This window comes from Panthera uncia, chromosome F2 (genome assembly GCF_023721935.1).
Source record: "Panthera uncia isolate 11264 chromosome F2, Puncia_PCG_1.0, whole genome shotgun sequence".
NCBI classification, from domain to species: Eukaryota; Metazoa; Chordata; class Mammalia; order Carnivora; family Felidae; genus Panthera; species Panthera uncia.
In genome coordinates, this window is record NC_064812.1 from 790742 (window position 1) to 813772 (window position 23031).

General features: G+C 61.2%; 1 protein-coding gene across 3 annotated transcripts in view; it reads left to right on the forward strand.

The window, feature by feature from the left end:
- The window catches only part of PLEC (plectin), a 56547-nt gene that overhangs the window by 3189 nt on the left and 30327 nt on the right, over positions 1-23031 (forward strand). Inside the window, exon 1 of one of the 3 annotated variants that reach the window (XM_049632784.1) lies at positions 36-195. The exons of 1 other annotated variant lie outside the window; for it this stretch is intronic. In XM_049632784.1, coding sequence (XP_049488741.1) covers positions 111-195 — 85 coding nt within the window. In that variant the 5' untranslated portion in view covers positions 36-110. Of the gene's footprint in view, positions 1-35; positions 196-17740; positions 18507-23031 lie in introns of those variants that run through there. One more of the 3 variants, XM_049632778.1, reaches the window with a different exon arrangement.

The following is a 23031-nucleotide window of genomic DNA, read 5'->3' on the forward strand; positions in this document are numbered from 1 at the left end:
CCTGGGTGCGGGGGCGGGGCGGGGCCGCCCCTTTGAGCGGCGCGCGGCCGCGGGGACAGTGGCCGCCGGGGCTGGAGGCCGCTCTGCGCCGCCGCGTCCCGCGCCCGGGGATGGCCGCCCGGCTGCCGCCCGGCCCGCCGCCCGACGAGCTGGACTTCATCCAGGCCTACGAGGAGGTGCGGGAGAAGTACAAAGGTAGGGCCCCGCGCGCCCCGCGGGCGACCTGCTGTCCGGCCGGGGCCCCGGCGGGTCCTCCGGCCTCTGACCCCTTGTCCGCGGCCGCCGGTCCGATCGCCGCCCAGCCGGAGCCCGGCCCGCCCGACACCCGCGGGCTGCGGCGCCCGGCGGAGCCCCTGCCGTCATGCCCTTAATAGGGCATCTCCCGGTGCGGCGGTGGGGTGGGCCGCGCCCGGGGCGGGGGCTCGCGGGGCCGGTGTCCAGTGTCCCCGGTCTGAGGCCAGCAGACACGTGGGGCCAGGCTGAGCTGTCCGCTGCCCCTCGGCAGGGCGCCGCCCCCGCGTGGGGTGGGGGCGGCCACCACACCTGGCAGTGGGTCACATACTTGTGGCCTCTCCTCACCTCCCCAAACTGGCCAGCACCTAGGCTGACACCCTCCCCTGGCAAGGAGCTCCTCACAGCCCTTCTCGGTCCCCTGGGGCGGGGGGCAGCTGGGGGCTGGGGAAGACAGAGCAACCCTCTCTTCCTCCTCAGAGAAACTGGCTCTGTGGCTTTGACAGAACCCCTCCCCCTCCCCCTCCCCCCTCCCCGGGGTCTCTGGACCTGCCCAGGGCCTCACTGCCGTCAGCTGCCTGGGTCGCTGGGCTCTAGCAGGCACCAACGTGGCCCTGGCTCCTGGCCCACAGAGGCTTAGGGCCCTGAGAGTGAGCGGCTGGAGAGGGTCGAGGTGGGGGCCGTGGGCAGAGCTGACCAGAGCTGTTTCCAGCTCCACGTGGCTGGTTTTGCTGGCTCTGACCCCAAGGGCAGCTCAGGGAGAGAGGTCCTGCTAGGGCCTCGCTCTCTACCCAGTGCCCTCACCCAGGCAGGGAGAGAGGTCTCACAGGGCCTAGGGCTCACCCCTGCCCGGCCACCCTCCCCTCACGGCCTTTGCTTGATCTCTGGCAAGGTGGATGTGCTGTGTGGTTCTCCAGCTAGTCTGCCTGGTGCTGGTAGAGGTGATCCTGTGACAGTGGGCTCCTGAGGGAGGGGGGTAGTTACCCAGAGGGCCGGCCGGCCGCTGCTCTCACCTTCCACAGCTGGCCTAGCCTTGGGCTGGGGTGGGGGTCCCCCTGGATAGGTCCCGGGCAAGGAAGCAGCTGCCCGCGTGGGCCACAGCTCTCTGGCATACCCTGGGACAGACTGTTCATGAACTGGACACTCCAGTGAGGATGCCTACACAGAATAAATAGTGGCCCGTTCCAGAACCTTCCTTGATATGATCAGGTCGCAGAGGTGCGTGCAGTTCCAGAGCCTGTCCCAGGCATCAGTCTGCGGCATCCTGGGCTGAGTGGCCGTGTTCCCTCTGCTCCCTGGGGTGGAGTGAGCGCTGACAGATCCCTGGGGGTCCCATCTCAGCGCCCGTGCTCCCTGGACTCCAGGCTTGGTGTCAGACACACTGGGCTGTCTCAGTCTGTGTCCGCATCCTGGATGTGGTGGACAGAGGTGAAGAGGGCAGAGGGCAACTCTCGCCTGGCTGTTGCCTGTGGGCGCAGGGGCACCTTCCCGAAGCAGACCTGCCAGTGCCATGGGGCAGTTCCCTGGGCGCGTGTGGCTCTGGCGGCTGAGCACTGCTAAAGTAGGGTAGCAAGGCGGGGCGGGGGAGGGGGGCATCCGTGCAGGTCTGGGAGTCAGGAGAACTTCTGCGTCATACGAGGCACCCCTGTGACTCCTTAGCCCCTCTGGGTGAGGGACGGAGGGATGCCTGTGGCCAGGCCAGGGCCACCGCCAAGGCCAGGAGCAGCCTAGAGGAAGCCAGAGGTGGCTGGGCCATGGCCGCAGGCCTGACCATTGTGAGCCCCTTGGACCACGGAGGACTGAGGCCCATCCTGTCCCTGGAAGTGGAGGGCTTCCCCCAGTGAGGGAAGGAAGGCATGGCGCCTGATGTCAGCCAACGTGTGGGTGGGGCGGGGGCCGGAGCCCTCCTCTCCTGGGGCTTGGCACAGCACCAGCTGTCTCTGCCTGGGGGACTGCCACCCAGCCCTGCCCGGGCACTCCTGGTCCCTGCTGGGCCCACGGAGGGCTCTGGCTTCTTTCTGCCTCCCGATTTCTACCCCAAGCTGGCACTCACTCCCCAGCTCCACCCCTGCCCTGCTCCTTCCCCCTCTGCCCCCCCAGAGGGTGGCCCCGCAGCCCCTCCCCCCAGGGATAGTCTCCCTCCCCAGTCCCACAACACCCCAGGCGCTACCCTGGACGTGTCACTCATTCCTGGGCTCTCTCCCTGGAAATCCCCGGCAGTGACCCTGCATGGTCACTGCCCCTCCCAGAACATTCTCAATTTCCTGTCCGCCTGAGCCCTCGCCCCTCCCCATCCTCCCTGCCTTCTGTCCGAGGCAGATTCCATGTGGGGCAGGAGTGGCTAGGCCTGTGGCCAGAAAGCTCTGGGGGCCCTATGGGAGAGCTTTCTGTGCTGAGGGGCTGTGTGGAGGGGTCCCGACCCCCAGCTCCCCACAGCCTGGCCTGCCGCAGTTCAGAGGCTGGGTGTGGGAAGGGTTTGGGGTGCAGGAGAATCCAGGTGGGTCAGGTGATTGGGGTAAGGGTGTTTGTAAAGGAGCGGCCCAAGTCCCCCAGTAGTGGCGTGTGCGGGGGGGGTTGGGGGCCATGGGGTCAGGGCAGGGAGTGGGGAGTGGGGCTAGCCAGGAGGGCCCGGGTAGCCAGGGTGGAGACTTCAGGCTTGTCCCATCAGGCTGGGGGCAGGGCGGTAACAGAGTCAGCGTGGGTCCAAGCGTGGGTGGCGCTTGGGGTGCCTTGGGGTGTCGACAAAGCTGCTGTGACGGTCCCGGGAGGGGCAGGGCGTGGAGAGCGTAGGGTAGTATGGCGGCAGGGCCTCCAGGCAGGGGGTTGGAAAAGGTGGCTCTGGAAGGTCACTGGGAGGGGGGGTCATCGTGTCCACGGGGCACGTGCCCAACGCCTGTCTTCTGCTTTCTTAAGACTCAGCTGGAGGGGCTTCCCCAGCTCCCTGGCAGGGCTGCCGTCACGCCCGGCACCTTCCTCACATGTCTCACCTTTTCCGGTCCTGGACTCTGAGCTGGGTTATGTGTGTCCCTGGCACCAGCCCCGGGCCCTCAGCCAGCATTTGCAGGGTGCTCGATGGGTGAGGGGGTGATAGCATGGGGTGGCATCTTTGGTGGCCAGAGCTCAGCTGGAGGGAGCGGAGGCTAGCAGTTATTTGGGCTTTGGAGAGCACTTTTGGTCTGTGTTCACTGTCAAAAGTAAAGAAAGAAAACAAAACAAGAAAGAAAGAAAAGAAAGAAAGAAAAAGAAAAGAAAGAAAAAGAAAGAAAAGAAAAGAAAACAAGCAAGCACTATGGAAGTACACAGAGAAACAGTTAAAGTCACATGTCTGGCCCCAGTCTCACTGTGTGTGTGTGTGTGTGTGTGTGTGTGTGTGTGTGTGTGTGTGTGAGAGAGAGAGAGAGAGAGAGAGAGAGAGAGAGAGAGAAATGGTTTGTAGCGTGTTAATAGGCTCATGGGACCACCACTATAGTCAATTCCAGAACACTTACATTCACACCTCAGCCCCTGGCAAACCCTGCTCCACCTGCCGTATCTATGGATTGGCCTCTGTTGGCCATTTCATATAAATGGAATCAAACCATTTTGCACCTGGCTTCTTTTACTTAGCCTCATGTTTTCAAGGTTCGCCTCTGTCGTAGCATGTCACGGGACTTCATTCCTTTTTCGGCGGAGTAATACCGAATGGCGTGGACCCCTCAGACCTTGTTTGTCTGTGCATCAGTCGGTGGACGTTTGGGTTGTTTCCACCGTCGGTTATTATGAGTGATGCTGTCCTGAACGCTTGTGTGCAAGTGTTGGTGCACGCCTATGCTTTCACCTGCCTTGGGTAGGTCCCAAGGAGTGAGTTTGCTGGGTCATGTGGTCATTCTTTTTTTTTTTTAATTTTTTTTTTTAACGTTTATTTATTTTTGAGACAGAGAGAGACAGAGCATGAACAGGGGAGGAGCAGAGAGAGAGGGAGACACAGAATCTGAAACAGGCTCCAGGCTCTGAGCTGTCAGCACAGAGCCTGACGCGGGGCTCGAACTCACGGACCGTGAGATCATGACCTGAGCCGAAGTCGGACGCTTAACCGACCAAGCCACCCAGGCGCCCCTCATGTGGTCATTCTATGTTTAACTGGTAGAAGGGCTGCCAGACTGTTTTCCACCCAGCTGTACCCTTCTGCGTCCCCCTGAGCGGCGTGTGAGGTCTCCAATTTCTTCACGTCCTCGTCAACACTTACTATTATCTGCCTCTCAGATTATAGACATTCGATCCTAGCAGGTGGAAGTGATATCTCGTTGTGGTTGGGATTTACATTTTCCGGTGGCTAATAACGTTGAGCCCCTTCTCATGTGCTTAGTGGTGATTTGTGTCCCTTCTTTTGAGATGTGTCTATCCAGTCCATTTTTAAATTGGGTTTTTATCTTTTTACTGTTCAGTTGTAAGTGTTCTTTATGTATTCTACATACATGTCCCTTCCCAGATAGATGATTTGCAAAATTGTGTGATTCTATGGGTTACCTTTTGACTTTCCTGTGCTTGTCCTTTGAAGCACAAAAGTTTTTAATTCTGGCAAGTCTAGTTAACCTATTTTTTTCTTAGCGCTTGTGTTTTTGGTATCATTTCTAAGAAATTCTTGCATATTCCCAAGTCATGAAGATTTATGCCTATGTTTTCTTTCAAGATTTTTATCATTTTAGCCCTTACATTTAGGTCTTTGATCTGTTTTGAATTAATTTTTGAGTATGGCATGACGTGAAGATCCAACCTTGTTCTTTTACATGTGGATTCCAGTTGTCCCAGCACCATTTGTTGAAAAGATTGCTCTTTTCCCATTGAATGGTCTTGGCCCCTCATGCTTGCTTGCTTGCTTGCTTGCTTTTTTTAGTGTTTATTTTTGAGAGAGAGAGAGTGACAGAGAGCAAGAGAGAGAGAGCACACAGGCAAGAGTGAGTGAGGGATGGGCAGGGGGTGGGGGGAGAGACAATCCCAAGCAGGCTCTGTGCTCAGTGAAGGAGTCCTACTCGGGGCTCGATCTCAACAACCGTGACGTGACAACCTGAGCCAAAATCAAGAGTGGGAGGTTTAACCAACTGAGCCATCCCAACGCCCCACCCCCCTTTTAAAAAAACGTAATGGATACTAAATATTCCATTACATGGAAATACCACAGTTTATTTACCGGGTCCCTTTACGTGGACATTTGGGCTCATCGTTAAAAATCATTATATTTCTGGATTGCCCTCTGACATAGGTGAATGCAGGATATAAGACAAACTAGTCTTCCGATTCCTTGCCAGTTGATTGATGAGAAAATCCTAACTGTTTTATTTATTTATTTATTTTTAAATTTTTTTTAACGTTTATTTATTTTTGAGACAGAGAGAGAGCATGAATGGGGGAGGGTCAGAGAGAGGGAGACACAGAATCTGAAACAGGCTCCAGACTCCAGAGCTGTCAGCACAGAGCCTTTCACTTTTTTTCTTTTACAAGTCACCTATTCACCTATTCAAAACCGTTGTTCAGATCTAGGAGGGAGGCAGGTAGGGATCCAGGGTTTAAAAAAGAAAAAAAGAGCATCGTTCGTTTCTCTGTAAGATCTTATGTTTCTTTTTGAATTATAAAAGCTGTTCGCACATTATGAATATTAACTTCGTTGTTTTTTTAAACATTTCAATCTTTTCACCAGTTTGTTATGTTTTTAAAGTAAACTTTTTATTGAAGTGTAACATTCCTACAGAAAAGCGAGCAAATTTTACACACAAAGCTTACTTAAATTTCAAAGTTGCCTTGTGACCAGCACGCACGTGACGAAACAACTTGTTAGCCTCTTAACAGTCCCCCTGGTGCCCCCAGTTGCTGTCCTGACAGCTCACACCATGCTCATTTTTGGTTGATTGTTACTTAATCCTGTCTGTGGTATCTTTAGCCGTATCAGCTTTAAAAACTCACCAGTCTTGGGGCGCCTGGGCAGCTCAGTCGGTTAAGCATCTGACTTCGGCTCAGGTCATGATCTCACAGTTCGTGGGTTCGAGCCCCGCGTCGGGCCCTGTGCTGACAGCTCGGAGCCTGGAGCCTGCTTCCGATTCTGTGTCTCCCTCTCTCTCGCCCATCCCCCCCCCCCCCCACACACACTCTGTCTCTTTCTCTCTCTCAAAGATAAATAAACATTAAAAAGTATCTATTTGCTGAGGGTTTCTGGGTGGCTCAATTGATTGAGAGTCCAACTCTTGATTTGGCTCAGGTCCTGATCCCGGGGTCGTGGGATCGACCCCATGTCGGGCTCTGCCCTGAGCGTGGAGCCTTCTTGGGCTTCTGTCTCTCCCTCTGCACCTCTCCCCTGCTTGTGCTCTGTCTCTCTAAAAAATAAAAACCAAACAAACCATAAACATTTGTTGAGAGTTTCTTCCAGTTCTGATGCTTGTTTTTGTTTTCTTTTTTTTTAATTTTTTTATTTAAAAAAATTATTTTTTAACATTTATTTATTTTTGAGACAGAGAGAGACAGAGCATGAACGGGGGAGGGTCAGAGAGAGGGAGACACAGAATCTGAAACAGGCTCCGGGCTCTGAGCTGTCAGCACAGAGCCTGACGTGGGGCTCGAGCTCACGGACCGCGAGATCATGACCTGAGCCAAAGTCGGCCGCTTAACCGACTGAGCCACCCAGGCGCCCCCTGTTTTTGTTTTCTAACGAAACCTCTTGAATCCGTCGGCATTTGCTTTGGGCTGAGAGGTGGGCTGGAGCCTTGGGGTGTCACGCTCAGGGTCCGGACTTGGGTTGGTGGGTGACAAAGAGGACTTTAAATATCTCCTTTCCCACCAGAGAGCTTTCTGAGGGCCAGGTCTGTGTCCTGCTGCACCTGTGTTATGTGACAAGCGTGGCTTAAAAGTGAGGGGACGGAGGGGAGGGAAAGGCGGGCCCCCAGCCGGAGCCCTGTGGGGGTCCTGGTGGCATGGTGACTCCTGGGTGCCCCCAGACAAGTGGCTGAGGAGAGGCGCGGAGGTGCTGAGGTGGCGGCAGGCGGGGTGCTGGTGGGCGGAGGTCCAGAGGGCGGGACAACGGGAGCGTGGACGAGGGCGTCCGGGCTGCAGGTGAGTGAGCACGCAGGGACCCTGGGAGGCGGAGGCCAGGCTGGGGACAGCACCCCAGGGCCCCCACAAGGAGGAGAAGAGGCCCATGCTCCGAGCTCAGGGGCAGCTGGACAAGCAGAGCCGGGGGCTGGGGCAGGGGCAGAGCCTTATACTGGGGGCCCCGGGGAAGGGGTGACAAACCAGGAGAAGGCTGCCTGGGCGAGGGGTCTCGAGCAGGATGAGGCCCAAAGAGTGCCCAACACTTGATGATAAGGGACACTGGGGGCCTTGGTGAGATCCGTTTGGGGATGTCATCGGGCTGGAGGTGCCGAGGGATAAGAAGGGTCGTGTGGGGCTGTAAGCGGTGTGGGAGGGAGGACGTCCTCCAGGACAGAGAGGAGGCAGGCGGAGCACTGGCCTGAGGTCCCTGGGGCAGGGGAGGCCTCCGCCCGGAGGGGCATCTGTGGCCTTCGGCGTCGTGGGCACCGTGGGGTGCTGGGCCCGTCCGCACGTGTGGGGCTGAATGTGATCACCCCTTGCCATTGAGGGCCATGTGGGGTGAGCAGGGAGGAAGGTGCCCACTCAGAAGATGTGGAACAGGAGGCTGTGGGGCCTGCTCTCTCTCCTCTCCTCCCCTCTTCTGCACCAGGACGGCTTGGGGCCTGGCTTAGCTGCAGAAGGGTTGTCCTGTCCAGGTGGTCAGCTCTCGGCAGGGACCTTTACTGCCGTCCTGAGGCAGAGGGGTTGTGGGGCCAAGGACAGGATGGGGGGGACGCTCTGCTGCCCGCTGTGGCTCCAGGGCCGGGGACAGATCCGGAACCAATTCTGCAGGAAAGGAAGACTCTAGAAGGTGTCTGCTGTAGCTGGTCTGGGGTCTGGGTTCAGACAGGCTGGTGGCCAGGACGGTGGGGTTAGGGGAGACCCCCCGGAGGGTGCGGGGTGCAGGACTGCAGGTGTGAGGCAGCTGTGGGAAACCAGAAAGAGGTGTCTCATGTCTTTTTTCCGTTCTTTGGTTTTTCAAGTGAGTGTGTATTTTGAACTTTTGAAACGTATCCTTTCCCCCTTCCTTCTTAGGCGAAAGGCGGCAGGGAAAGCTTATAGAATAGGCACCAAGGTGGCCCTGAGGGACGTGGGTGGGCTTTGCTGTTGTCTCCTTAGCAACTCGCGCCTGCTGACGAGGACAGACGGCCCTGTGGTAGGTTCCTGTGGCTGCTGGAGTAAGTTGCCAGCATCCGGTGGCCGGTGGCCCGAAACAACAGAACTTTACTCTCTCACCCTTTGGAGGCCACAAGTCCAGAATCCAGGTATCGGCAGGGCCGTGCTCCCTCGGAGGCTCTGGGGCAGACCCTGGTGGCCGCTGGCGTGCCCTGGCTTGTGATGGCCTCTGTCCAGTACCTGCCTCCGTCTTCCACGTGGCCTCCCCCTGTGTCCTTCCTCTGCCTCTTGTGAGCATACGTGTCCTTGCACTTGGGGCCTCCCTGAGCAATCCAGGACGATCTTATTTCAAGATCCTTAATTATAACTGCAAAGACCCCCCTTTTCCAAGTAAGATAACATTCGTGGGCTCTAGGGATTTGGAGGCAGACATGTGTTTTGGGGACCACTATTGAAACCAGTGCCCCCCGGCCCCCTAAATCCACGTCTGTCACGTACAGGCTGCATTCCTCTGATCCGATATCGGTGAGGGTCTGGATATGGTCCCTGGGGCAAAACTCCTGTCTGTCTGTGGATTTGTGAAACTAGCCAGCCAGTCTTAACGCTTCCAGAAGACGGTGGTGGGACTGGCATAGAATAGACACCCCCATTCCGAAAGGGGGAAATAGAAAGGGATAGAGGGCTGACCAGTCCCCAGCAAGTTTGAACCCACAGGGCAAATTCCTGAGAAAACTCCTCTCTGGCTTGATGCTCTGCTGTCCGGCCTCCGCCCCTGGCCTCTGCTCTGGGGTCCCCTACTCCTTGTCCTTGCGGGGCAGCCCATGAGCTAACCTGTGAGCACATGAGAATGCTAACCACCTCCCGTCCTCGCATCCTGCCTCTGCCCCCTTCCGTCCCAGCTGGTGGTGTTTCTGCTCCTACAACATTCTCACAGACCTTGTGTGTCACGGGGATCCGTGGCTCCGGACAAGAGGGTTCTCCACGGGACTTTTCTGGGTGACCCCTCTCCGTTCCCGGCTTCTGCGGAGACGGTTGACCGGACCAGGGGGCCAGACGTCTAAGCTGGTCGGCAGGGGCCTGTGTGGTCGCGGCCTTGGCACTCTCTCCGGGGCCCGCCTTCCCACCAGGTACACGTTCTGCCACCTGAACAGGTTGTGACCTTCCTGGGTCATCAGTGCCGGTTCCCTTTTTGCGTAACGGCCCCTTCCACAACTTGTGTCTTTCCTCTCCATCTTTCTGGTCTTTCCCATGCGCTGCAAGAGGAGGTGGGTCACCCCTCCCGCTTCCCCCCGGGAATCTCCTCGGCTAAAGGTCCAAATTCACCACTCGCAAGTTCGGCCTCCACCGTCCAGTCGCGTTTCCTGCCGCTGTTCCATAGGGGTCTCCTTGGTCCGCTTCCCGGTGCGCGTCCCTCTCCTCCTTCTGAGTCCCCACCAGCATCGCCTCCAGCACCTGGGTTTCCACCAGCGGTTCACCGCAGCCCGGGCTTTTTCCGGCATGTTCCTCAGCCCGCTGCCCGATTCCGAAGCCTCGTCCACACTCTTAGGTGTTGCTCACCGTGCCCCGTAACAAAACCTTGACCGGTCTCCTGTGTCTGCCGTAGCAAATCGCCACAAACACGTGGTCTAAGAACCAGAAATGTATCGACTCTGTTCTGGAGGTTAGAAGTCCAAAGTCAGCGTGTTGGCCACACTTTCTTGGGAGGCTCTAGAGGACTTCCTCACCTCTTCCAGCTTCTGGTGGCTGCTGGCATTGCCTGGTTTCTGTGGCTTTTCCTCCTAGGGTCTCTTCTGTCTCTCTTAAGGACGCCTGCCACGGGGTTGAGGGCCCACCCACGTGATCCAGGGTGATCTCATCTTGAGACCCTTCACTTAGTAACATCTGCAAAGACCCAATTTCCAAATAAGGTCACAGTCGGTTGTAGGCACCAGGGGTTCAGACGTGAAAAGATCCTTTTTCAGGGTCGCCACTCCAAGCCCTCCCCCCAAGCGTCCCTCCAGTGTTGGTCGATGTATCGTAAAACTTTCACATCTCTTTATTTTGTGCTTGTTGTTTAAAAAAACAAACAAACAAACATGCATAGCATTTTGTAGTACGGTTTAGTTTATAATTTTATAATTTGGTATTATAGAGTATTTTTAGACACACGTAACTTCTCTTCTACTTAATGTCACAACAGGAACATCTTTCTATAACATTTATTTACAATATGATATCACATAACATAATATTGCTTTGTGTGGTAACCACATCCTATTTAAACTAATGCCCTCTAAGAGAACATTCGGGTTATTTTTGGTTTTTCAGTTGTTTTAATTTTTTGCTCTTCGCTGCAAGGAGTGGCTTTGGAGCTGGGTTGTCGGGTGTATCTGTGACATTCGTTTGAAATAGAATTTCTGGGTCAGTGGTGTGTAAAATGTAAGGCTTGCCTGCACCAAGATACCGGTTTTTACCTATCAGATTGGCAAAAATCCAAAAACTTGGATTTCTGGATTGTATTGGTGAAGCTGTGGGAGCCAAGCCAGTGACGGTGCACATCCCATCCAATCTGATCAGATCAAGCACCGCTGGGAACCATGCTCCCGAGGGGCCTCCCGGGTGACAGGCCTCCAGGGGTGGGGTGGGGGGACTGATGGAAAATCGAGGGTCCGACAGGACACGGGAGGTGTCACTTTTTGTGTTAAAAGGAGAAAAATCAAGAATCGTGCTTGTATTTGCTTGATTTTCCATAAAGAAACTGGAGAGGAATAAACAGGAAGCCAGCAACGGTGACTCCCAGGCTGCGTGCGGGTGGGAGGGGACAAGCTAGGAAGTCTTCTCACGTGCTTGCCCTGCTGGAGGCAGGTGGGCGTTTTCTGTTCTCACACAGCGGTTAAGGGGTTTCTGAGATGTTTGCTGGGTCCTGCACTTGAGTCTGCTGCAGTCCCTGGGGACTCCCTCCTCTCCCTGCCCGGCACCCACGGCACCCACGGTAGAGCCCCTCCCTCCCCCCACCCAGCAGCCACCGTAGGGCTTCAGGCAGACCAGGAACCTTGCTGCTCCGTGAGTGAGGGGCTGAGGTGGCTGTCCCAGCGGGAGGGCTGATGAGAGCTGGAGTTAGCATGAATGCAGGGGTGAGCTGGGGGAGCATGAGTCCCCGCTTCGTGGGCCCCAGTTTTTATGCCTGGGGGGCCCTTCTGCACTTCAGTTCTGATTTTTGTCTCATTCTAGAGGGGTTTATATCTAGCATTGCTAATGAAGGGTTTTTTTCTATTACATTAAAAAAAATTTTTTTAATGTTTTTTATTCATTTTTGAGATACAGAGACAGAGTGAGAGCGGGGTAGAGAGAGAGAGAGAGGGAGACACAGAATCCAAAGCAGGCTCCGGGCTCCGAGCTGTCAGCAGAGCCCAACGCGGGGCTCGAACCCACCAGCCGTGAGATCATGACCTGGGCCAAAGTCAGACGCTTAACCAACTGAGCCGCCCAGGTGCCCAGGTGGTGGTGGTGGGGGTGGGCAGCAGGATTGTGGAGGGACCTGGCAGAGTCCTGGAAGTGGGACAGCGTGGGCCACCAGGAGGTGAGAGAGGTGCTCGCCAGGCCCCGTGCAGCGGTGGAGGCGCTGGGGGTGGGAACGAGGACGGCGTTGGAAGATATTTGAGGGCAGAATGATGGAGCGGGGGACGTGGGGGTGGGAGCCGGCATCCCGCAGCAGTCTCTGGCAGATGCCTGGTAACCATGCTGTTCTTGAGCGGGGCTGCATGGAGACAGCTGGACGGGGCCCAAGGTGAAAGCCTTCGCCAGGGTGTCCGGGAGCCCTGGCGGGCACCCAGCCTGCTGCTGCAGTGGGCCTAGACTTCCCCGGGGCCTCCCAGAGCGGCTGGCCTGGCTGGCTTCCTGCTGTCATCATCCTGCAAGGGGCGGCTTCCCAGGCGGGACGTTTGGCTCCTGCCCCGGCCCGAAGCTTCCCGAGGTGTAGGCAGACTCTGGGCCATGGCTGTGGGGCGAGACGGCCCCCGTGCTCACACTTGCAGGGCACAGTCTGTGGGGTTTCACTGGGCCAGGCCTTCGCCGGGTGATTGTCGGAGACCCTAAGCGGACCTGTGTGGGACTGCCCGGATCCCCTGCTGTGGGCCCCAGCAGCGCAGGCTGCCGTGGGGCGGTGGGGGGCAGGTTTGAAACTGGGGAACCATAGGGAGGAGTGCCAGGCTGAGGGCGGGTGGGGTCTTGGGAGCAGTGGGACTATCCAGATGGGAGATGAGGTTGCGTGGGGGCAGGGGCAAGGGTCCTTCCTTGGCCCTGGCCCATGACTCAGCCTGTCAGCGTCTTCCGCGACTTGTGAGGAGGGCTCTGTTCGAGATGGGGGTGCTGGGAAGGAGGGAGCACCTGGTTGTGGTGTTAGGGCTCAGCTCAGGTCCCACGGACCCCGAGGGCGTGTGCTGCCTCCTGGAATTTGCAGAAAGCTTCAAGAGGGTTTGGCCTCGCTTGGGGTGAGAGTCTGTGGCCCGGGTGACCTGCTAGGGCCCTAGTTGGGCATGAGAGAGCCATGCTGCTGGGTCAGGCCATCTGCCCTGTTGAGGACCTGGAGATGAGCTCCTGGGCAGCGAGGTCGGTAAAGGCTGAGGATGTAGGGGGGGCCAGGACCTTCCCGTCTCTCCCACGGGACCTGGATAACCTGCGCCCTTTCCTCCTCACTGCCCATATCTCTTGCCCCCGGGGCCCTTGTCCAAGGTAGTTTGAGGGACCTCCCTAGCTTGGTGAAACCCACCGACAGCTGTTTCCAGCCCCTTTCTCCCTGCTCTGGCCGTCTCTAGTCTTTGGGGCTGACCGGACTCTTCTCCTCTTTCTCTGGGCCTTTGCATGAGTGGTCTGTCTTCCTTTGCTTGCTAGAGGCAGCCTGTCTTTTGGCTCTGACGTCACTGCCCCTTCCTCTGGGAAGCCTGCTCTGAGAAGGGACCAAAGAACAGGCCCAGTGTGTCCCGTGGAGCCTTTCCAGGGTCCGCGTGGCTGCTCCCCACTTGGGAGGCCACATTGCGGCTGCTGTATAAGGCACATTCAGCAGCAGCAGGCTGAAGACACCTCTTCACTGGATTTTCCGGCTGCCGCCACTTTCCTGGAAGCCCCCAGTTGCACGTAGCGCAGGGGACTGCAGTGGCCACTTACAGGTGGGCAGCCCCATGTGAGGGGACCAGTGAAAGGTCTGGGACACTCCTCTGGTTGACCTGACGAGCGGGCCTGAGGCCAATAAGGGTGGCTGCTTGGAGGAGGTGGCCCGGCCTGGAAGGAGACTGAGGCAGGCTGGCCACATCTTGTGGCAACAGGACACGACCAGCGTGGGAAGGCAGGGTGCACCTGGGGCTGACATCTTAGGTGTGGGCACGGCTCCCGCTTTATGGCTTTGTGAGGTGCGACGATATAGACTCCACCCTGGCCCCGCCCTGCCAGTGCCAATGCCCGCATTCTGCCCCAGAGGCTGGCAGTGACAGTCTTCTGCTGTGGCTTAGGAGACTGACCCCCTCAGCAGCGACAGTGACAGTAGGGGTGGGGGGAGCCGGGAGATGTGCTGGGGCCTGGACTGATGGTGGCAGTGGTGGACAGGCTGGAAGGTAGAGCCCCAGGACCTGTGGGGCTGGCCATGCAGGGACGGGCGCTTGCACAGTAGCCCCAGGGGCGTGGCCTGCACTGTGGACGGTGGATCGAGGTGCACCTGGAGCTGGGGGGACGAGGGCATCCCAAGACAAACTTGATTGGGATCTGCTGAGTGGAGAGCTGGAGGCTGGGGTGCAGTGTGGAGTCCTGCTGGACATGAAACCCTAGCAGTCAGAGTGGAGAGAACATCTTGAGTCATAGGACTGAGCGAGGTGGCCCAGAGGAGAATGGGGGGGGGGAGGGCTTGGCCTCCCGGGGAGAGGGGGGTGGGTGGGCAGAGGCAGAGCCGCTGCGGCGTGAAAGGTGGTGAAGGGGCTGATTTAGGGTCCTGGGGTACCACTGCCGGCAGGCCTCCGGCTCCTGCCCTGGTGGGATCCGCCTACCCGCCGCAACCAGGGTGCTGGTCCAGGAGGTCGCGGGGCGGCTCAGACCTGTGGGTATCTCCTGCAAGGAGTGAGTGGCCGTGCACGAACGAGCCGGAGGGCACTGTGAGGGACTGTGCGGTGGCCGGGGGTGGGCCGTCGGAGCGCACCTAGGGCCCGGCAGTCTGGCTGGAGTTAGCGGGGTCTGGCCGCACGAGGTGGGGGCTGGAGGGTGGGGGCGGCGCGCCGCGGGGGCTTGCGCCAGGGCTGCCGTGCCAAGCGCATCGATCAGCCCAAGCCCCGCCCCTGACTGGCAAGCCCCGCCCCGGGCCTCTCGGCTCCTCCCCCAGGCTGCGGCTCTGGCCGGGGCAGTGCGTTGCGGGGCTGGACTCTGCGTGGCGGCAGCCGCGCCGCCCTCAGTCCCGACGGAGACATGGACCCCTCGAGAGCCATCCAGCAGGAGATCAGCTCCCTCAAAGGTGCGGGCCGGGGCCGGGGCCCGAGCCAGGGGGCGAGGACCAGGCAGTGACCTCCAGCTGCGTGCAGCCCCGCGCAGGGCCGCGGTCAAGGTCTGCTGCCCCTGGAGTAGCCTTGGGGATAGGGAGCTGGGGCCGCAGGAGCCCCCAGGCCCGTGCACCGCCAGGGCTCCAGCTGGTCGGGGTCCGCCGGGGGTCGGCCGGGGGCTACTCTTGCCGCAGCCCTGCGGCCCTGCAGCGAGCGTCGGGGGGCGGGGCGGGCTGCTGCAGCGGCGGGGGCGGGTCGGAGGTGAGCTCTGGCTTTCGCTGCGGGTCCGCCCCTTTTCCTCCCGGACTCTGCGGAGCCCCCGCCCCGCTGCCGCCCTGCAAGCCCAGCGTCCGAGGGGACAGGCCAGGGCAGTGGGTATCACTGCGGGGAGGCGCCAGGCGGGCTGGCCCCGGGCAAGTCCACACTGCGGCTCTTTGTTCCGGGGTGGGGGGGCCGGGGGCTGCCGGAGGGCTCCGACTGGTTGCCCTGGAAACCTGGAGGGCCCGGAGTGCGAGGGGAGGAGGCCGCCCTGCCTACCCGCGCTGGCCCTCCCAGCGCGGAATCAGCCGCTGCGGCTGCGGTTCTGCAGGGTGGGGGCGGGGCAGAAAGGGGGCATCCTTCCAGCCCTGGGACTTTGTGGGGGGCGCCCCCACCCAGGCGCGGAGAGGGGCGAGCGGGGGGGGCGGGGGGGAGCGGAAGCTGCCGCGAACATCTTGCTCCAGGCTCCTACCTGCTGCTCCCCTCGGCCGCTGGGGGCGCCCGGGCTGCTGGGAGGGAGGGGGATTCCCTACCATGCCCCGCCCCCTTTCTGCGGAGCCCCACGTGGCTGCCACCTCGTGCAGGCCCGTGTAGGAGGAGAGACCTTAGGTCCAAGTGCTTGGGAGGCCTTGGGGTGGCTTGGAATCATTTTGGGAGGGGGGGCATGGGTTGGCTTGGGGAGCGGCTTGGGGATTTGGGGGGATGAGGTCGGGAAATCAAACCAGGAAGATGACATGGGGTAGGCATGGGGGGAGAGCAGGAGGTGAGTGAGGGGCTATGGGTGGGCAGGGGAGAGCAGGAGGTCTGGGGGGGCAGGGCCGAGGGACAGGTCAGGAGAGTGGACGAGCTCTTCGCACACAGGTCTGGGGGAGCGCTGGGGGACTGCTGTCCCGAACCACAGCTGTCGCTGGTTCTCGAAGCCCCAGCCCGGGTGGCCGCGAGGGCCCGCAGGCGCCCCTGGGCTGAAGGGGCGTGGACGTGTCCACCGCCGCGCTAGCGGTGCGTCCTCCCGGAGCCCGTCGCCGTGTGGGCTGGCCGGCTTCCTGCCCGGCTGGCTGCAGGGGACTGGCGGATGGCGGGGGGGAGGGGGGAGGGCGCCGCAGTGAGCTGGCGGGCGGGGCCGTGCGGACCGGACGGTTGGCTGCGTCTTCAGTTTCCACCGCCGCGTCCGCCAAGACTGGGCGCACGCGTGTGTGTGTCTAATGAGTGTGCGTGTGCATGTATGTGTGAATGTATATGTGTGCATGAGTGGGGGGGGGGGGCGGTGCTGTTTGGACCCGGCTCTGCGGTGCCATGGCAACCGCCCCATAAACCCGCCCCCACCCGTTGCCAGTTGGCCGCCTGCCCACCGGCGCCCCCCCCCTCCGGATCCCCCCCCCCCCCCCTGTTGGCCCTATTTATAATCAGTTCCCGGGTTAGCTGCGCTTGGTGGGAATGGGTGTGTCGGCTTGGGGGAAGGGGAGAGCGTGGCTGGGTGCGGGTCGGGGCAGCACGGCGTGGAAGAATGCGGGGAGGCACAGGACATCCACGGCTGGGTCCTCAGCTGTGGGAGCCTGGAAGTGACTGATGGGTGTGGCCGGATCCGGCTCCAGGGCCCCACCGGGCAGCTCCTGGACCCTGCTGTTGGTCCCCCTTTGACTTGGGCCCCTGACCGGCTTCTGGTGTGGCGCTGCTCCCCCTACTCCTTCCCCGCTGGTCCACGGGCAGGGGCACTCAGGCCACCCAGGGCGGGGCGTCTGTGTGGCAGTAGGGGCACCAGGCCTGCCTGGGGTGGCAGGGATTTGGTGACTTTGATTTCCTGTGGCAGCTGAGAGTTTCTGGCTTCCAACAGCTGGCCTGGGGCTGCTCAGACACCCCTCTCCTGTGCCCGGCTCAGAGTGTTTCGGGGTCCCCTTTGATCTGGCCTGGCATGGGAAGTGTTAAAGAAGGCGGCTACCGTCTTGGGCCTGGCATTTGGAGGTGGGGGCTCTGTCCCTTTGCCTGTGTGATGGACAGCGGCCAGTGGTGTCCAAAGCCCGCCTGTCCACATGCCACTGCGGTCCCCCCTCCGACCTCTGCTCCCCAAGACCCCAGCTTTCCATCCAGATTTCTGCCCCCCAAGACCCCAGCTCTCCCCTCAGACCTCTAGTGCCCCGCCAGGCCCAGACAGCCCGGTACCCGCCTTCAGATCCTGCCTTCAGATCGTCGTGAGTCCGAGAAACCTGAGACCACAACCCTGAATTGGGTCCCCAGCCTGAGCCCCCCCTCCCCTGCTATTCCCCCCCCCCCCCAGCCTATTCTGCCACCATTGTAGATTCCAGGTCCGGAGCCACTGTGGTACCCCCTCCCCCTAGTCTAAGAAACCTTGAAGGAAGTGTTTAGAAACTGACGTAATTTCTGACGCGGGAGCTGTGGGGCCTGGAAAGGGGGGGCCTGCGGGGGGGGGGCTGCCATGGCAAGGTGCCCCCACTCTGCGAGGGGGCCCCCCACTTTGCGAGGGGCCCCGGGGGCTGTGGGTGGGAGGGGCCGCCCATGCTGCTGAGTCAGAGGGGGCCGGCCCCGGCGTCCCGGAGGGAGGGCGGGCCGGCGGGAGGCTCGCGCAGGCGGTGGGCAGGCGGCAGTGCCGGCCGGAATCTCAGCGAGCCAGGGAGCCCGGCTCGACAGCCACAAGCCGCGGAGCCCGTGCCCTCGAGCCCAGCCGCCTGCCAGCCTCCGTCTCGCCCGGTCCCGAGGTGCCTTGTGGACCTCCTCCCTGTGCCCCGCCCGTCACCCTCGCCTCTGGGGCTCTGGCAGCCATGGTGGCGGGTATGCTCATGCCGCTGGACCAGCTGCGGGCCATTTACGAGGTGCTCTTCCGTGAAGGCGTGATGGTGGCCAAGAAGGATCGGAGGCCCCGCAGCCTGCACCCTCACGTCCCCGGCGTCTCCAATCTGCAGGTCATGTGCGCCATGGCCTCGCTGCGGGCCCGGGGCCTGGTGCGGGAGACCTTTGCCTGGCGCCACTTTTACTGGTACCTCACCAACGAGGGCATCGCCCACCTGCGCCAGTACCTGCACCTGCCGCCGGAGATCGTGCCCGCCTCTCTGCAGCGCATGCGCCGCCCTGTCGCCATGGTGATGCCTGCGCGGCGCGCCCCCCATGTGCAGTCTGTGCAGGGGCCCCTGGGCTGCCCGCCAAAGTGGGGGCCGCTGCCCGCTGAGGACCCTGCCCGTGAGGAGCGGCGGGTCTACCGTCGGAAGGAGCCTGAGGAGGGGGCACCTGAGCCCCCGGTGGTGCCCGCCACCGCCCCGGGGAACCTGGTGAGGCCTGGCCCGGAGCCTGCCCCAGCCACAGGTCAGCTGCGTCCTGCCCCCAGCCCTGGGGGATGGGAAGGGGGTGCCCGGGCGCAGCCCTGGTGGGCTGGGGGTGGCAGTGCACATGGGGGAGCTTCCCTCACACCAGCAGGTGGTGCTGTCTCTGCCCGAGGGTGCCGGGCGCCCTGGTGCTGGACCCACGTGGCTCCTCCTCCCGGCTTGAGGACCTTGGGGTGGGTGGGCCACTGCCAGCCCAGCCCCAGGCTCCCCTTCGGGCTAGGGGTGGGGCTCGCAAAGCCTGGACTGGCAGGACCAGCTGTTGGCACAGCCCTGCCCCACACCAGCTAGCCTCTCTCCCCAGCACTGCCCTGTGCCTGTGCCCCGCTCACTCCTGTCTGCCCCTAGGCCCGCTCACTCCTGTCTGCCCCTAGGCCCTCTCTGCTGGAGGCCGTAGCTTGCAGGGAGGAGCCGGAATAATGCGGGGGGCACTGCTCTCCAGCAGCGTAGCCCAGGTGAACTGGCTGACCTTTCTGAGCCTTGAGTCTGTCTTTTGGCGGGGGGGGGACAGCTGCCCCCGTGGTTTTGTGGCCCATATGGTTTTGTGATGCGGTATTGTTCCTGGGAGCCTGGCCGGCTTGGAGTTGGTGAGGGCCGAGGGGGCAGCTCTAGGTTGGGGGAGAGGAGGAGACAGCTGGCAGACGCACTGCCTGGCAAACCAGTGGCCAGGGTGTGGCGGCACCGGGCCCAGACCCTTTCCGGTGGAAGCCGGGTCACAGAGGATGGAACAGGTCTTAGGGCCCCAGGGGTCGCCAAGTGACCCTGCGGCGTCCTTCCTCTGTGTCATCCTCCGTCCCTAAGCACCTGCGTTGGCAGGACCCAGGTAGGCAGATGACTGGTGTCCCACGGAGCGTGAGGCTCACACATGTACTTTCAGAGCTCACTGGCCTTGGTGCTGATTTGGGGTGGCCCTGGTGCCCCAGCAGAAGGCAGGCTTGGCTCCTGCTTCCTTCTTTGTGTCTTCTCACCTGGGGAGGAACCTGGTGTGGAAGGGGCTGGGAAAGGGGCCTGGCCTGAGGCTAGCGGGGTGGGCAAGAGTTTGCCAGGTGGATGGGGGTCAAGGGATCGAGGTGCAGGTCCAAGGTGCTGAGCGGGACCCAGTTCTGGTCTGGTGTGGGTTGGTCCTGCTAGAGCTGTGCCTTGGGAGCTCATCTGGGAGGATCAGTGAGGTGGTGGGGTAGAGGGACGGTCTCTGGGCTTTCCCCATGGCCTTGGACAAGTTGCGTGGCCTCTCCAAACTCTTGTTGGTGGGTCACAGCATCCCCCACAAGGAGACGAGTGCTTGGCGGGGTGCGTGGTCAGCACTGACTGGCCTTCAGTGGCCAAGTCCCAGCCCAGGGGTCCTTTCATCCCTGCCGCGGAGCCCCTGAGCTCTCCCTGTCTTGGGTCGTGGGTGTGTGGAGTATAGGCTCCTCCTTCCTTTCTCCCCTTCCTTCCTTGTCTGTGGCCAGGCTGGGCGGGCAGATGGTAGCGGGGCCAGGATGGGGGACTGGGTGTGGCTGCAGCGGGCAGAGAGGAGGGCACCCCCAGCCCTGGTGGAGGTGACTCAGTGTTGCCTCCCGGCCGCAGCCATAGGCGGCAGCTCAGAGTTTCCAACAGGAAATGAACTCCAGCTCCAGGCTGAGTCAGGCCTGCGGGTGTGGGCTCCCCAAGGGCCGAGCACCGGACCTGAGGGCCGCCCTTGGCCGGGGGCACCTCGGGCATGCTGCATGCCGGCCGTGGTGCGGGTACCTCCTCGTCTGTGGGGTTGTGATGGCTCCGTGCTCAGGCTGCACCTAGAATTGCCGGCTTTTCAGAGTTTACAATAACGAGCACGCGGACCCCTTCCTTGCTGGCTCTGTCCTCTCCAGTCAGCTGGTAGGAGGGGAAGGCAGGGGTGTGTGGGGCCCACTGCACCGATCACCAGAGTGGCCTCGGCCAGTGGGCCGCCTCTGCCTGTCCAGACTTGGCCAAGGAGCCGTGGGCGCCGCGGGCAGTCACACGTGCCCTGCTGCACCTCTGTCCCCACCTGGGAGCCCTGGTGGTCTGCTCATCCTCGTGGGAAGGCATCCACTGCTCGTTCGGCCACATGTCGGCCAGACCCAAACCAAGCCCCCAGCATCTGGGGATGGACTGGATGAGGAATGAGCCAGGGGGAGGTAGCTCTAGGAGCAATCAGGGAAGATCCCCCTGAGGAGGTGTCCTGAGCTGCGCCTGACTGCTGGGGAGCTCCTACTCCAAGCAAGAGCAGTCCCGTAGGAAGGTGGTCCCCGCAGGAGGGTGGGCAGGGTGGGAGCAGGAGTTTGAGCTTCCCTTGTGTGGTGGAGAGTGGGGGCCGTGGGCTTTGGTATCCGAATTTCATTGACATTTCAAATAGTAACGCTTGGCCCAGCTCAGAATTCCACACGAGCAGCTCAGCGCAGCTCTGGAGCCGTTTCCGACAGTGGAAGCGAGCGGCCTTTGACGGCACTGCTTCTGCCCACCCCCAGCGCACCCTGGCTTTCCCCCGTGGCACTCCTGTCCCAGAGGGAGACCGCACTCTACACACCACTGACTTGCTCTCTTCATGGCCGTGTGGCGCCACGTGGTGGGACAGGTTTTTGCAGCAGCCGCCGGCTTTGGGTCCCTGTCTGTGCACGTTTGCTGCGGCATCTGTAAAACTCCAGTGGGTTTTGAAAGCAGAGTTATGGCAGGATTAGATGGGCTTTTCCCTGGGTCTTGCTCAGCTCGTGTGAATGGAGAGGCAGGGACACATGTGTGGCATTTGCCTAGGCTGGAGACCAGGGGGGCTGGGACTGAGCTGCTTGCGGGGCCTGCGGAGGAGGATGGGGCTAGCCTTGGGGCCTGGGAGAATGAGGGTGTTGAGGAGGGTGGGGAAGTGCAGGGCCAGTGGGCCTGTGGAGGCTGGGGGGGAGGGGGATGCCCAGGCGGGCATTAGCGGGCAAGACTGGCGGGCCCTGTCGGCCGCACTGAGGCTCCGGGATTTCGGGCAGGCCCGTCCACTGTCCCACCTGGGCTGGTTGGACCCGTTGGTCCACTGGGCTTGGGCCTTGCTCGTTTCAGCTCTGCTCCAGTCACTGACTAAGGGGTGGCTGTGAGGAGGAGTCACCGCTCCCAGAGCTGGGTGGGGAGGCCGGGGCCGGAGTGAGCCCTCCCTCCGCCTCCCACCCTTCCCTCCTTCCTGCCACCCCTGCCTTTCCTCTCTGCTGCCTCCGCAGCTTGGCCCGAGCTCGGCCGCCATGGACAGGTACAGCATGGAGGAGCTGATTCAGCTCGGCCAAGGTAGAGCAGGGCCCGGGTGGGGGGCCGTGGGCACGGGGGCTCCAGCAGGGCTGGACGGGGATCTCCCAGGCAGCCTGTGGCTGGGGCCCTGGGGGCTCGAGGCTGCTGGCCTTGCCTGGGACATCGGAGCTAGGAGGCACAGGGATGAGCCAGCCTCCCTCTCAGAGCTGCCTGGGAGCGTGTCTGGTGCAGGAGGCCGCCCACTCCAGCCTTCAGGGGCCCGTCCTCCCAACGTCTGTGGGTCCCCCCCCCCCGGGCTCCTCTGAGGCTTCCCTCAGCTGCCTGCTGAGCTTCTGAAATGCAGGTTCGGTCTCCAGGAGGCTTGGGGGCCCAGCGCCCATTCCTCAGAGCTCCTGGTCCTCCCCAGATGGACCACGGTGCCTGTACCCCAGCGGTCGGAGGCCGAGGGTGGTTCGCTGCCCTTTGCTGCAGAGGGACCACACATGGCAGGCACTGCCTGGGCTCAAAGCACAGCCTTGTGTGACCGAGGGCAAGCTCTTCACTTTTCTGTGCCTCAGTTTCCTCGTTTGTACGATGCGGTAACGGCATGAGACTTCCGTTGTGGGGTTCTCTGAGAATTGAAATCGAATGGTGCCTGACACACAGGAAATGCTACAAAATAGGATGCAAACCCTTCCATCCGACCCTTAACCCTTCGTCTGCCAGGGCCCAAGGGCACCTGGGAGGGGAATGGTAGGAGGGTGACCCCCATGTCCTGTTCCCCCCCTCCCCCGACGCTGAGGTCCCGGTCAGTCCAGGATGTGGCTCGGGCATGCCTGCTGACAGGGACCTCCGGCCCCAGGCTTCTGCACACGGGAGGCTGCCGAGGGTTCTGGGGTAAGGCCAGGGCAGCATTAGGGGCAGCCTGGGGAGGGGAGGGGGCTGGCCAGCTTCCTGTGGCCCAGCCTAGTTTGGGGCCACCTGGGTGTCTGGCCGGGGGTGTGACCTTGGGGAGGCCGTCCTGTCTCTCCCGGACCTGGTGTTGTGTGGAGTGAGTTGTGTGGTGGGGCCCTCTGGGAGAAAGGGATCGGTGTCTCCCTGCCTTCCCCGAGTGCACCCCGCTACTTCCGGCACCCCGAAAGGCTGGCGGGGTTGGGCAGGGCAGGGACTGCGTCTCCTCCCAGGCGACATGAGCCCCTCAGGCTTTGAATGCCCGTGCTAGGCCTTGTTCTGAGGCACAGCCTGACGCCAGGTGGCTTCTTATTATTAGAATCACGGGCAGGAGCCTGGGGGGTGAGTGTGGGGTG